The sequence below is a fragment of the Ostrinia furnacalis genome, unplaced genomic scaffold (genome assembly GCF_004193835.3).
Source record: "Ostrinia furnacalis isolate ACB-3 unplaced genomic scaffold, ASM419383v2 OfSCF3837, whole genome shotgun sequence".
In the NCBI taxonomy this organism is placed as follows: Eukaryota; Metazoa; Arthropoda; class Insecta; order Lepidoptera; family Crambidae; genus Ostrinia; species Ostrinia furnacalis.
The window spans coordinates 73270-87688 of NW_021134076.1; the positions used below are offsets into that span (position 1 = coordinate 73270).

Here is a 14419-nt window from a genome sequence, read left to right on the forward strand (position 1 = left end):
GTATTATTGTTTATAACCCAGAATAACATATAAGGCTATAATTTATGACGATCTGTGACAAACTAAATGTCACGCGGGTGAAGCCGCGGGCAAAAGCTAGTGTTTATTAAAATCGTCAAAGATATGAAACCAAATATCAGTAATGCCAACAAAAACTATTACTTTACATTAATCTTAACATAATTATTAAACTTTCCAATATCATTTAAAGTTAAGTAAGCTGATTATTATTTAATGAAAGCTTTAAAGCTTCAATTCCAACGAAATTAGTCAGAAAATTGCTGTTACAAAATTTTACTGTTCATTGCAAACACGTATTTTGACGTCCAACGTTGTTAAAAGTAAAACAAATAATTGTGTTAATATTGAATACAATAGGCATTTTATACAGGGTGGAAACGATAAGTGATCTCACTCGATTATTTCTAAACTATACAAGATATCGAAAAACTGTTTATTGATCCTGAAAGTGCTTCACAAGCTCTTTCAAACGGTACCAATAATAGGTTACAGACTAAACTAGAACTATCCGAAAATTCAATGTTTCCAGCTTCCATACTAAATGTATGCCAACCACACAATATTAGAAGTGTAATTTATTTATTGTTAAATAGTAAACTTAAAAAGTTTGTTAAAATACTCATAACTTGCAAATTATTTGTGGAAAACATTAGTTTTAGGCTTTACTTGCTATAATATTATCAAGAGATGAGTGCCATGACTGTGATAGTACTAATTGTATGGAAGATGGAAACATTGAATTTTTGGATAGATCCAATTTATTCTGTAAGCTATTGTTGATACCGTTGGATAGAGCTCGTAAAGTACTTTTAGGATCAGTAACTAGTTTTGCGATATCATGTGTAGTTTTTAATATTATGAAACTTTACCAAATGTATGAAAGCTGGAAACATTGAATTTTCGGATATTTCCAGTTTATTCTGAGACCTATTATTACTACCGTTTGAAAGAGCTCGTGAAGCACTTTCAGGATCAGTAACCAGTTTTTCGATATCTTGTATAGTTTAGAAATAATCGAGTGAGATCACTTATCGTTTCCACCCTGTATAGCTCATCGGTTCACTGTGTAAATAACAAACAAGGGATTAAAAACTATTGACGTGATCGTATTTAACTGTTACAAATAAGTACATGATTATTGAGAGAGATTAAAGTTTGAATTCGCATATTTTGGACAAGGTTTTTTGTTATATTTTAACTGATCTTTATTTACCATTAAGCATTCATATTCATACGAATTACAATGTAGGGGAGACAGAGGTGGGTTGTAGTATAGAGCGCTTTTAGTTCAAGTCTCGCGCTACCAAATGCGCACAGTGCGAACTCGCTGATAAATGCCATAAATTAATAGGTTTTAAAAAATTTACAATGTCACAACTCTTCTCTGTTACAACTCACCTCGGTCTAGGGATTTTATGGATATGTAGTTTCGGTTATGGTTACGGTTACGGATATAGGAATAATATTACCTACCGGTTTCGGTTACGGTTACCGATATTTTTTTATTTCGGATATCCGAAAGTTTCGGATACGGTTACGGATATCTGTGCTTTAGAATGCAATTTTCAATAGTTGTTTAACACGGTTCATTAATGGCCGCACTTTACATCGTATAAAAAGTAATAAAAAAATAAAAATTGATACCTACTAAAGCCTGGTCCGTGAGACACTTACTGCGGGCGCCCGTCGCACAGTCGCGACAGCAACATAATTACGCGCGAGCGATAGGGATGGGTAGCTTGGGGTCATTGGTGCTCTTCTACGTGCTCACGGACCAGGCTTTAGATACTGTTATGCCTTTTTAAACTGCCTACATTCGAAACTATCCGAAACTTTTGAATGGGTTACGGTTTCGGATATCCGAAAGTTTCGGTTACGGTTAATAAATTGTAAATTATTTGTTTTTATTACAGATTCATCCGCTATGAAAAATATACTTGTGCTTTGCACTTTTTTATTGATCGGTGTAGTTTATGGGACTGTTAATAATGGGACTAGTTATGAAGTAAAGGAAGACTCCATCGAAAGACATAGCAAAATACTGTCCAGGAGGAAGAGATTTTTGATATTCCCCGATGGCAGTTCATTTCAATTGGGTAATTATTTTAATGTAATTAGACTTTCTAAATCGTTACATTGGATGGTCCTTGTGGTCGGGTGATCAGTTACATAGGAGTATTGGATAGTCAGGTGCGAGTTCGAATCCCGCAATGATACAACTTTACATCCATCGCATCCATTATAAAAGCTTTTTGATGATAAACTCCTGAATTATGAACGTAAAAAATTGCTTTTTACTTGAGTTAAATTCAATGATTAAACATCCTAACGTTTCCTAATTATTTTAAAATTTTTGATCATCAAAATATTTCCTTTCAGGTCTGAAGTTTCAGAACTCAAACAATGACTTTCACTATCTTAGATCGATTTTTTTCACATCATCATAGACATTCGAAACTAGTTTACTTTTTAATTAAACCCTGTGAAATACTTCCTTCCAGTATTCTGTGCCCAAAACCAGGGGTACTTACAAATAGGGGACATCGTCTGGTTCGGAAACACCGCCGCTTTGGCGTGGGAGCTGCCCTCAGACCCGCAACTCTTTTATATGTTGAAAGAACAAAGCAAGATATACAGTACTAGAAGAGAGGATACGAAGCATATTTATTACCTGGATGAAGCTGGCAAGGTCCTGAGTAAGGTGCCGTATAGAAGGTAAGCTAATTAAAATACTTAAAATGGCAACGGTGGTGCCACCACGGTACTTTTTAAGTACTTTTCATTACTAGAAAGTTTGGGATACGCTACTTAAGCTAAAAAAAAACATAATTTTGTCAAAAATGTAAGCTTGATGAAAATATCTTTTTAGACCTATTTTATAGCAGTAAGTAATTTGATATTCGCAGTTTTTGAAGATTGAAGCAGGGTGCGATTAAAATACTTATAGAAATGATAAAATCAGTAAGAGCACGCAAAGGAACTTAGGTAAACAGATCATGAGTTAGATCTTTGTTCAGCACTGGGCTACCATGAAAAAAAAAAACAATAATAAACCCTCTGATACGTCATATAAATCATCAAGGATATCATCAGTTTCTACTGTATCGTGCTCTATTATGTACAATTGTACATACATGCGTATCTCTTCAATATTATACAAGTTCAGGCAATTACAACACCCTTTGTCTAATGAAATTACACGTGAATCTAATTACAGTAACTAATTACTGTGGAGCTAATATACAACTGATTAATTAAAACTTACACCATTATTTTTTATGCAGTATAGGTTAGTCTCCGTGACTCCCACTCGGCATGGGGCACACTGAAAACCAGCGTCGTGGCCTTCCTCACCGGGGGCCACGGCATATGCTGAGTGGGGTCCCTTTGCGTTGGGCATCGCTGTGCGACAGGGTGGCACTGCTCAGTTTACTTTATCTTCCATTGTATGTTTTATGTGTTACCTCTGTCTTGTTTGCGGTTTTTTTTTATTTACGTCTTTTGTGATGTCCATTGCAATAAATGTTTCTTTCTTTCTTTCTATTTTAGGAGGCCTATTGTGAATCCAGCCTTTGCTAAGCGGAGCATCAAAGGAGTAACTCCAAGTGACAACAATTCGACTGCACCATGTATCAAGGATATGCACGAAAGAGAGAAACGGAGAGATATTTTCAAAGAGTTAGAGAAGGACAGAATCGAGTTTCATAGGCAGTCGAAGAAGAACTTCTATGGGAAGATGGAAATTGTTTTTGAAGGGTGAGTGCACTATATGAGTAACACAATAACAGTATAGAGTACAAACGATACCGGCTAAGTGCGCGAGGACGCACAGGGTGACACACGAACCAATCACAGCGCTCTATTCAGCGCTGTGCGTTCGACCATCAATCCCTAATTTTTAAGTGACTCCTATGGTAACACATAACAGAAAGAAGAACGGTCATCTGTGACCCAGGCCTGACAGAAACGAGACATACCTCAGTCTTAATTAGTTAAATTATATATTTTTTATATTCGAAATCTATGTATAACACCAAAATATTACCCTTTGTTTTTGTTCAGGCGTTATACAAAAACTAATACAAAATGCCTATTTATCCCCAAAATTGGTAAATGTATGTACCTAAATGTTTAGTACAGCTGCTATGGAATATATCTAGGTGACCTGGAGATACAGCCGGATTATACAGGGTGGAAACGATAAGTGACAAAATCCAAAAATTCAATGTTACCAGCTTCCACAATCTGTAACCTATTATTGGTACCATTTGAAAGAGCTCGTAAAGCACTTTCAGAATCAGTAACTAGTTTTTCGATATCTTGTATAGTTTAGAAATAATCGAGTGAGATCACTTATCGTTTCCACCCTGTATAATCCGGCTGTATCTCCAGGTCACCTAGATACATTCCATAGCAGCTGTAATAGACATTTAGGTACATACATTTACCTATTTTGGTGATAAATAGGCATTTTGTATTAGTTTTTGTATGACGCCTGAACAAAAACAAAGGGTAATATTTTGGTGTTATACATAGATTTCGAATATAAAAAATATATAATTTAACTAATTAAGACATAACAAAAAAATTGAGGTATGTCTCGTTTCTGTCGGGTCTGGGTTTTTTTTGTATGGGGTGTGACCGTTCTTCTTTTGTTTTCAAAGGGGTCACTTAAAAATTCGGGATTGATCAAAACGGGCATATAACTCCCACTAACAAATCTGAAATTCATTACCAAATGGCGAAAGTTTTAATTCGTTATAATCAAGTAAGTACCTAAGCCTTAAATTCTTATAAAATAACTACCGGCCGCCCGCGACTTCGTACGCGTGGATCCCGTTTTACCCCCTTTTCCCGAATTTTCTTTGCTATAAACCTCACGGAGCCCGAGACCTTTCCAACGAATGCAAAACCGTGGAAATCGGTTCGTGCGTTCTGGAGTTATAGCGTCAGGGAGGAAAACCCGACTTATTTTTATATAGTAGATGTTTTACTAATTGTTATTACAGGCTTGGCATGCATGGTAAAGACTGCGTTCTTCGGATGCTATGTCAATCAGCTTATTCAAACAACGTCCAGGGATCCTTCTTGGAAGAAATTGTAAAGGCGACATTTACGTACGTATCTTTATTGATAGAGCTTATGCTCTAGCAACCCTTGTCAAAAGAATCCAACAATAAAATAGAAATTTCAGCTGCCTAGTTTAGTGTCATTCAGGAAGTAACGCCCGTATTCACAAACATTACTATGAGGTCTCACAGTGCGCGTGGACGCACAGGGTGACACCCGAACCAATAACAGAGCTCTATGCAACGCTGTGAGTTCGATTTGCTGCTTCACTTAAGCATGCATCGTTTGTGAATAGGTACGGGCGATAGTCGGCTAGTTTGGTGCCAAAAGTTGTGATTTTGATCCTAACACAGATCAATATTTATGACAATGTACCTGTAAGTTTTGCCTTTGTCCAAGGATTTCTATCATTTTATTTTTTACTAGCTTTCCGCCCGCGGCTTCGCGCGCGTGGACTACATTATCTACATATTTTACGAAACCCTATTTTTTTCCAAAATAAAATTTAGCCTATGTTACTTGTGGATAGTGTAGCTTTCGAATGGTGAAAGAATTTTAAAAAACGGTCCAGTAGTTTTTGAGCCTATTCATAACAACCAAACAAACAAAGTTTTCCTCTTTATAATATTAGTGTATACTGCCTGTGTTTATATTCCATCGAAATCACATTGCTATCAGTCATTAAAAAAAAATCGAGTTTAAAAATGTGAATCACGAAATTTAGTTCGTGCACAATTTTTACAAACTAAAAAGTAGAAACGAGTGAATCTATCTCTAAAAGTGGACGCTTGTGTACTATAAATTTTTCTCAGCGAATTCAGTCTCATAACTTATTTCAGATTGCCCCGAGGTCGCGGGTTTGATTCCGAGCCGCATAAGCAGTACGATGTAGCCCATGGGACCGGCGGCGACTGTACCCAGAAGTATCCGAATTGTAATATTTCTGTTATTTGAATAAAGGATTTTCGAACATACTTTACTTCTTGCCTTACATATTTTAATACTGCCCTAGTTTTGTCTAAAGAAAGTAACAAATGCTAACAACAGATAGCGTTGATTGGATATTGCTTCGCGCTCAGTTAAATCATTCATGAATATGACAAATACCGTTCTTGTTTTCTCAAGAAATGAACCAAAATCCCGTCTGAAGATTCGTACAAATGTAATATTTTATTTCGTAACGACATTGTTACAAAAACTGAAAAGACATTTGAAATATTTTATTTACAAATCAGAGCATACCGAATCACGTATGCACACAATTTCAAATTAGACCGTAACTAAGTCCAATAAAGTTGAATATCCCGTGGCATGTTTTGCTTCCCACTCCAATGGAATTTCAACCTAAGTGGGTGTTCATAAGGTTAAAAATTGAGGGATGTGTAAAAGTTACATCGAGCTACGAATCGTCGTGACTGAGCTAATGAGTGGAGGCGGCGCAGGCAGTCTAATTTCTCGTGTAAACATCCTGGGTCAGTGAACAGCGCAAGCGCTCCGTGACGAGTGCTGTGCTGGCGTGTACTAATGTGGACATACCCAATAGGACTAAAAGGATAAGTCGTTATTTTGAATATTTTTGCCGACCGACCTTAATTGGCCGATAGTTGGGCGCGATTCTAATTTGTATGAAGAATCGGCCGACACCAAATCGGTGTAATGTGCGTACTTTCATACATCTCCACACTGATCAAGATCAATAGCCTGACACAACTATCGGCCAACTAAAAATCGGTGGTCTGCGCCTAGGCTTATTGTTGCTTGAAATTAACCCGTCAAAACAGATTTAGAACATATAGGCGCATTCAGGTATTTGTAGCAATTTAAAATGGGTCCTAAAATGTTCTTGTAGAGAACCTATCTTTTGAAGCCGAGTCACTTGAAGGGTTAATTTTTCGGAATTTTAGTGGGTAGTGTGAAACTGTTAGTAATCCTACTAACATTTTCATGTAAAATGTTACGAGACGACAGACAGACAACGATATCATGTGGTTTGTAATGTGAAAAGTCAAGCTTCTAACTCTACTCGCCCTAACTTCACAAACTCCATTACTTCGTCAAATTAACTGGCATTACATTTTAAATTCTAAACGAATGTCAATAAGGCTCATAATACCTCAGCATCATTGCTATTTAATCTGTTTAGTGACGGAATGATCATGTCCACACTAATCCGAGTGTGACTGCGCTTGTAAAAGCGTCAATGGATTTTCTTTTGGAATCCATATCTAAATTAAACATGCCTTTGTCCATATGCTCACTGTCCATTTCAAGACATGCATCAGGTGATTCTAGTTCTGTTGTTGGTGTTGGTGACGATTGATGTGTGCGAACTGGTTAACGATTGTCCTAATTTGAGGACACCGTTGAATTTGATGAGGAGGAAGAGGTATCTGGCTTTTCCTGATAACAGCGATGTTGTGGTGAGTGTTTTGATGTGATTATGATAAGACGGGATAAGTAAACTAGTCTACTTTTTATATTCTAAAGATTTTTATGCATACGTAAGTATGAATAGGTAATATGAAGTCGGTTAGAACTAGACAGTGTGATTACAGTGAGATTTCAAATAAAAAAAAAACAAAATTTGAAAGTTTAAAGTTAGATTTCTTCGTTGTATTCTTTTTCGTCTTGTTGACCTTCTGGAAATTATGTAACCTTCTTTGTTTGACCATAGAGTCAGGCTTAACAAACCACCATAATATTATCACTAATTTTAAATCTTTCTTTTCTATACTATTATTATAAAGAGGTAAACTTTGTGTGTTTGTATATTTGTTAAATTGTAAGGGGTAATCTCGGGATCTACTGAATCGATTTTAAAAATTAGTTCACCAATAGAAAGCCACATTATTGCTGAGTGTCATAGGTTATATAAAAAACGTAAAAATTCCACGTGGGCGGCAAGCTAGTGTTATATAAACAGATGATTTATCATCCCTGTAGACTGCATATCATTTCGGTGACACGCACATTACTTTATTTATTTTTCATATTACGTAGTAGTGTAATTTCATAATACGAGTAGCACTAATTTCTAATTCTTTTGACAGTTGACAGCATCCCTACTGACAGCCTTCCTGACTCACATACCAGCTGGCTGGAACCTGGCTTTAGAGATTGACGTGCTCTTCCCGCTACCAGACCTGAACTTTACGGTGGCGCACGCGCACAAGAAGAAACTCCATCACCGGCAGAAGAAGGAGCTATGGACGCGGTTTGAAGACGCGTTGTCTTTGTAAGTAGAATATTTCGAGTAAATAATAGTATGAGAGCGTTATGCAGTTGTGAACGATGCCAGATTTTACAATATGCCAGAACTTACATCAGTTTTTAATCTATACTATATATTATAATTTCTTTCAAGGCGAGAAAAGCTCACAAGTATTACATTCGAATCAATGCTAGTGTAATTTTTAAGATCCCACAGATTAATTTATTCAGTAAATAGAAATGTCGAATAACGTAAGACACTTTAAATCAGCATCACAGGTTTACCAGTGTCTCCATAGCACAGTGGTCAGAGTTATCACAAGGAAAAGGCCTCGGGTTCAAATCTTACATGGGGCAGTCATTTTTTTTAAACTTGAAAAAATCTATTTTTATTATTAACAGTTATGTCAGCTTTTAATGATAACGAAACAGAAGTTTAATGATAACAAAACTTTTTAAACAACACAAGAATTAACTTGATTATCGGAAATATTCTTACCGTTAGATAATTCCTGGCAATAAGTGGTGACTGAGTTTGTTCCGGCGTTTCTTCTCAGCACTTGCCATATGTTTGTCTCGAAGCGCTGGTAGGGCCCAAAAGATAAGGAGACATGTAAAGTGCCCCATAAGGGCTACCTTTTTCTTTTTTTATTATTTTCTATTGACGTTCATAAGTGCCACTTGTGGTCTAAACTGAATAAATATTTTTGATTTTTTTTTTGTGCTATTCTATATCTGAGGCTCTATTATATCATGCATGCTTAATTGAGAAGTCTGACATCAACTTCAAATTTCCACCCACTCATATGTCATATCATCATCAATAATGAATCTACCTTGTTAATTTCAAATCAAAGATTAAAAAAGCATTCCACATCCCTCCACTGTGCACCATATACACGATAAAATAATATCCCCAGCTCATGTTATCCGTTATTTTCAGTCACAATCTAGACGGGCGTGCGTGTGTGCTTAAAAGCATATGTGAAGCCAAGGTCTACCTAGCGCCTCCAGGGAAATCACTGGTCCATGACATATTAAGAGCCGTATTCGCGTGAGTACCTTGTTTGTCTTAAATTTGATCGATGGGCACATTTGCACCGTGGTTATTAAAGGGGGAAGGTGGGAAGGTGGGAAGCTTATTAATCATTGCTTTTTCAGGGCTCGGATGGGTTACATATTGCTGGGATATAATAAAGGGCGGTGATAATGTGAGATATGGGTAATTTAAAAAAATATCTGATGAGGAACTCTGTAATATAGCAAATGGGCTATGAGTTTGAATAAGGAAACGTATCAAAACTCTTCAGCAAAAACATAGTAAAAACAGTTTTTTATTCATTCCTAGATATTGCTTTTTCTTGCGATGGACAAACAGAAATAAATTCAACTCTTACATTATTACCACAATGAGTTTAAAACATGTTTGCTTACAAAAATCTCACAAAAAAAACGTTTACTGTCAAAATATGCTTGAGCGGTTCATTTCATTCAGACACCATTTTCAAATAATGTAGCGCTGTTTGTAATGAGACACGTTAATAATAATTACACACAATAGAAAATCAATGTAATAATCTGCCAAGCAAATACAGCTGTTTCTGTCCCAAAGAAGCAACCAGGGGTGCCATAACTTTAGCATTAGGAACTGGTTCGTAGCAATAAATTTACCGCGCCGCAGGGGGTTCGGTGTCTGGCTGATGCATCGTTGGCACTTTCACTTGCTTTTACTGTCTTAGTTTTTTGTGTCTTTATGGGATTAGTTACTTAAGTGATGGGTTTATAGGGTACATTATTGATTATTGCAGTTTGAGCTGATTAAGCTTTATCAAAACTGAAATGAGAGAGACACTCAGTTCTCTACATTCCCTGTGGGGTTAAATGGCGATTTTGTATGTTTACTGTTTCATAGAGTATTTGTACCTAATTCTGGTATATTTCAGAACCAATTATAAAGAATTGAAAATAATGTCATTTAAGCCATTATTTTTGACCCACTGATCATAGTCTGTGATTAAGCCCAATTCCCAAAGATTAGTAGGTACTTCTAGATTTTTTATAGCTTCAGTTGATTTCAATGGAAAATGATTTTCTTTGGCTTTTCTAACTCACAGCTTTGTTTGCATATCACGTCTATAAAAAGGGTGAATTTCCTATAAAACGCTTGTATTTCTAACATTTTGTATTTTATTTTCGATAACACATAAACAGATACACTAATGGGAACGGTCAATATTTCCTCCACTCGATTTTAATGTCATTAACTGTTCAGTAAATCAATCAATGTACGTACAGACAGCACAACAAACTAAACACTATGACATCTATCTAGTTGTGATAGGTGTTATTTTGCAAGAGAAATGTGTATACTCTAAATATGTAGACTGTATTTTCGAAACGAAATACCCAGAGGATCCATGTTTTTGATCCCTTGACTCGGCCACAAACTAATTACATGTAAGCAAGTGTCAATTAACCTTAGTTTATTGAGTCCAGCAAACAACCCTTTGGCATCAAATAAATTATATTTGAAATCGGAATCAAAGTTAGTTTGACGCTTAAAAGTTTTGATACGATTTGGAACGGATAGTTTTAACGTAGCATGCATAATATTAATTTGTATTATTTGTAGGTACATCAATTTAAATTTTAATTCGTTATTATCTATCTAGCTAGAAATGCTAGAATATTGATTGAAGCCGGAAGACAGCATGGGTAGGCTTCCTACTAGTTGGACCGACGATCGATACTAAAAGTACTTTACGACGATATTAAAAAAGTACTTTAATGAAAAAGGGCTACTATAAAGTCGATGATTATTTAAAAGACAAAAATGTTTGGGATGCGTTACTTCCTAGCTCGCATAAATATTTATAACTTTGTACATTTTAAAGCCTGTAAACCTTTGAAAAAGAGGCTGACAATAGTGACTGAGATTCTTGCGCTGCTTCTTCTCAGCACTGGCCCATTTATTGTCCTGAAGCAGTGGTAGGGTTAATACTGGGACGTGTAAAAGTGCTTTTTTAAGCCTATTTACAGAAATAAATGAGTTTTATGAGTTTTTTATGATCTGGTGAAAAGGTCGCAGGAAAAACTTAGATGCGGGCAGCACAAGACCGGTCGTTATGGAAAACCTTTGGGAAACCTTTTTCCAGCAGGACGTCATGTGGCTGAAACGAACGAATATCATATTGATATTATTCATGACAATACCGAATTGAATTTAACAATGAGTTCGTTCGTTTCAGCCAAATGACGTCCACTGCTGGACAAAGGCCTCCCCCAATGAACGGTCCTGCGCTACCCGCATCCAGGCTCTTCCCGCGACCTTTACCAGATCGTCGGTCCACCTAGTAGGAGGCCTGCCCACGCTACGTCTTCCAGCCCGTGGTCGCCACTCGAGAACTTTCCTGCCCCAACGGCCATCGTCTCTACGAGCTAAGTGCCCCGCTATAGTAACAATGAGTAGGTATTTACAATTACTGAGACAACTTTACCGGACATTTACGTCTTACAATTTTTTTCTAAAAAATTGAAAAATGTCTAAGTGTCTCGCCTAAGAAGGTGAGTGAGTATAGACTAGTTGAGCATAAGTACTTGTAACAGAACAATCAGTTGCTCTATGATTTGTTCTAGGTACACCCTTTGACGAACCAAACGTTCATTTTACCGGTATTGTACCATCCGTGAGAACGTTAAATTACATAGAAATGCTCTCATCTATACTCACCTTTATTCACAAAGTTGTGTTACAATTAAATTATAAGAATTTGTATGCCATAATCAACGAAATTAAAACCGGGCCTTTTCAAGGCGAGAGTGAATAGGCATTACAGGGCAGATATGTACCATCCCAGACTGAATCTCACTTAACACCAGGTGCGATTGCGGTCAAATACCTGCATAAAACTACTTGTCTTGCATAAAAAACAAACAATATTTCAGATCCACTTGACACTTTTCTAAAGTTACGCTAAAGTTTCTCTATTGTTACATTTATTATTTGGCATAAATGTATACCTGCTTGTTTCAACGTCCTGTAATAAATAATACACACAGGACAGGCTGTTAGAAAAGCCACTACGATTGTCCCGAGAACTAATTTTGACGTACATTGCAAGGCGTAAGCATAGCAGGCGAGTAAGAACATCACCAATTTTAGTTCCATGGACTTGGACAATGGTATCTGCCTACAATATGACCTACAGCGCCAAAAGGTGAAACTCAAATATGCACAGAAATGTTATTACAGCAGCCAGTGCAGTATGTAATAATACAGGTCAGTGACTTATTTGTACAACTTGATAGGCGTATAATTATTAAGACAAAACTAATTTAACGATTACACAGCGAATAACAAAATAACAATAAAATTATCCGGCACGCCACTATCTATTGGATGATCGGATAGTCGTAAAATTTACGAGGCTGTATAGTTAGGCTGTATGGCTTTAATGTGTACGCTTTAATTGTCTATGATAATAGAACATGAAACCGGAAACTATTTTCAAATTAGATTATCTGTATCGCTGCTTCCGTTGTTTTAGTAGGGTAGTAAATTAAATAGGTGTTGTGGTGATTTGTTTTTCGATTAGTTGGTAGTTTGTTTTAGTAGGTAATGGAATGGAATGGCTTATGATTTAATAATAAATAATGAAATTTATATTCACAGGTTTGCACTCATTGTAAAGTTTGTGAGTTAGGCTAAATGAGGGCTATCGTTTTTATACTTAACAGTTGGCACCCCTGGCGATTGACAGGACCTTACTCTACAGTGGCGCCATCTTGATGAGTGCAAATGCGATAGTCCTCCTACCACTTTAGCGCTCACCAGTTGGTGCCACTGTCTTCGCGACTAGCAAGTGACAGGACCTTACTCTACAGTGGCGCTAACTGGTGAGCGCTAAAACGATAGCCCTCATTGCACCACCTAACTTTAACCGTGACTATAACGATATCCGGTGTATTTTGTATGGAGTTTGACGTTTGATATAAAAACAAACGATTTCAAACTTAAGCTATAATTAACTAACCGTTCGTTTGATTAACTACATAATTATTTATGCTGAATCCATTCCCAACACATATTATTTAGCTTTCTGGTTAATGGCTAGTTACTGAAAATGAAAAATGAAAATGAAAAAACATTTATTCAGCATCTTTGAAGTTAACATATTGTTGCAGGTGGCTAGGGTCTCCTTTTAAATATAATACCTGTGTTAGGAGGCCCCGCTCTTTCTTAAAGTTACAAAGATACATATTATGTTAAACAAGCCACAAAAACAAAAAGTTACTAGTAGGTACCTTTAAAATGTTTTGGTATATTTGTTAAAAATGATTTTTTCTAAATTCCAGAGTCCCAGAAATGGATCAAGAATTCCGTAACGAGGTGGAAGGATTCTACGATGAGCTTCTGACCCCCGACTACTGTGAGAAGATAGGATCCTGTCCTGTGTCCCTACTGCACTTTATTTTGGTATTAAATGAGAGGAAGCATTAAACTGTGTTTTATTTATAAAATAAAAAAATAAAAAAGTTATTATGTATTCGTTGTCTAGTACCCCTAGTAAAAGCTTTGCGTAGTTTGGGACTAGAGGCGCAGTGTAAAATGTCCAAGGATATTATACTTATTAGGAATCATTTTTATGTCTGACGGACAAAATAATTTAGTATAACTTCGTAATGATATACGCAGTGATACTTCATAGGTGTAGGCCGCTAGGGCAGAAAAGTTCTCGAGTGGCGACCACGAGCTTGAAGACGTAGTGTGTGCAGGCCTCCCACTAGGTGGACCGACGATCTAGTGAAGGTTGCGGGAGGTGTCTGGATGCGGACGGCGCAGGACCGGTCTTTGCGGAAATCCTCAGGGGAGGCCTTTGTCCAGCAGTGGAGGTCATTCAGCTGCAACGAACAGACGAACTTCATAGGTGTAGTAGTGTAAGCACATAACGATGTTTCATAAAGCACCATGTAAAACTGTATATTAAAAGTAAAATAAATAATAAAACTTGCTCAGAAAACCATAAAGGGTTGAAGCAAGATATTCATTGATCTTTGATAAGGAGACATTACGTACGCTCAAACGCGCGCGCCTCCTCGTTATATTTCTAAGTCAGAT

At 36.7% G+C, this 14419-nt stretch overlaps 2 protein-coding genes across 2 annotated transcripts; both read left to right on the top strand.

The window, feature by feature from the left end:
- Window positions 1–1940: 1940 nt before the first annotated feature.
- On the top strand, window positions 1941–6045 carry LOC114358298 (uncharacterized). Its single transcript, XM_028312231.1, has 5 exons — window positions 1941–2117; window positions 2523–2736; window positions 3571–3777; window positions 5031–5138; window positions 5931–6045. The coding sequence occupies exons 1-5, from the start codon at window positions 1946–1948 to the stop codon at window positions 6043–6045; spliced, it is 816 nt and encodes a 271-aa protein (XP_028168032.1). The 5' UTR covers window positions 1941–1945.
- Window positions 6046–7305: 1260 nt separating this feature from the next.
- LOC114358311 (uncharacterized) lies at window positions 7306–13801 on the top strand. The gene is made up of 4 exons (XM_028312243.1): window positions 7306–7511; window positions 8142–8326; window positions 9245–9355; window positions 13657–13801. Exons 1-4 carry the CDS (start codon window positions 7365–7367, stop codon window positions 13799–13801), a joined length of 588 nt encoding a protein of 195 aa, XP_028168044.1. The 5' UTR covers window positions 7306–7364.
- Window positions 13802–14419: the final 618 nt, after the last annotated feature.

What these genes read in the sequence shown, in the direction of transcription:
- LOC114358298 (XM_028312231.1), top strand. Translation starts at nt 1,946, where the DNA reads ATGAAAAATATACTTGTGCTTTGCACTTTTTTATTGATCGGTGTAGTT. An exon ending in TGGCAGTTCATTTCAATTGG is followed by an intron (nt 2,118 to 2,522) that starts GTAATTATTTTA and finishes ACTTCCTTCCAG; the next exon opens with TATTCTGTGCCCAAAACCAG. An exon ending in ATTGTAAAGGCGACATTTAC is followed by an intron (nt 5,139 to 5,930) that starts GTACGTATCTTT and finishes AACTTATTTCAG; the next exon opens with ATTGCCCCGAGGTCGCGGGT.
- LOC114358311 (XM_028312243.1), top strand. Translation starts at nt 7,365, where the DNA reads ATGCATCAGGTGATTCTAGTTCTGTTGTTGGTGTTGGTGACGATTGAT. An exon ending in CTGATAACAGCGATGTTGTG is followed by an intron (nt 7,512 to 8,141) that starts GTGAGTGTTTTG and finishes TTCTTTTGACAG; the next exon opens with TTGACAGCATCCCTACTGAC. An exon ending in ATATTAAGAGCCGTATTCGC is followed by an intron (nt 9,356 to 13,656) that starts GTGAGTACCTTG and finishes TCTAAATTCCAG; the next exon opens with AGTCCCAGAAATGGATCAAG.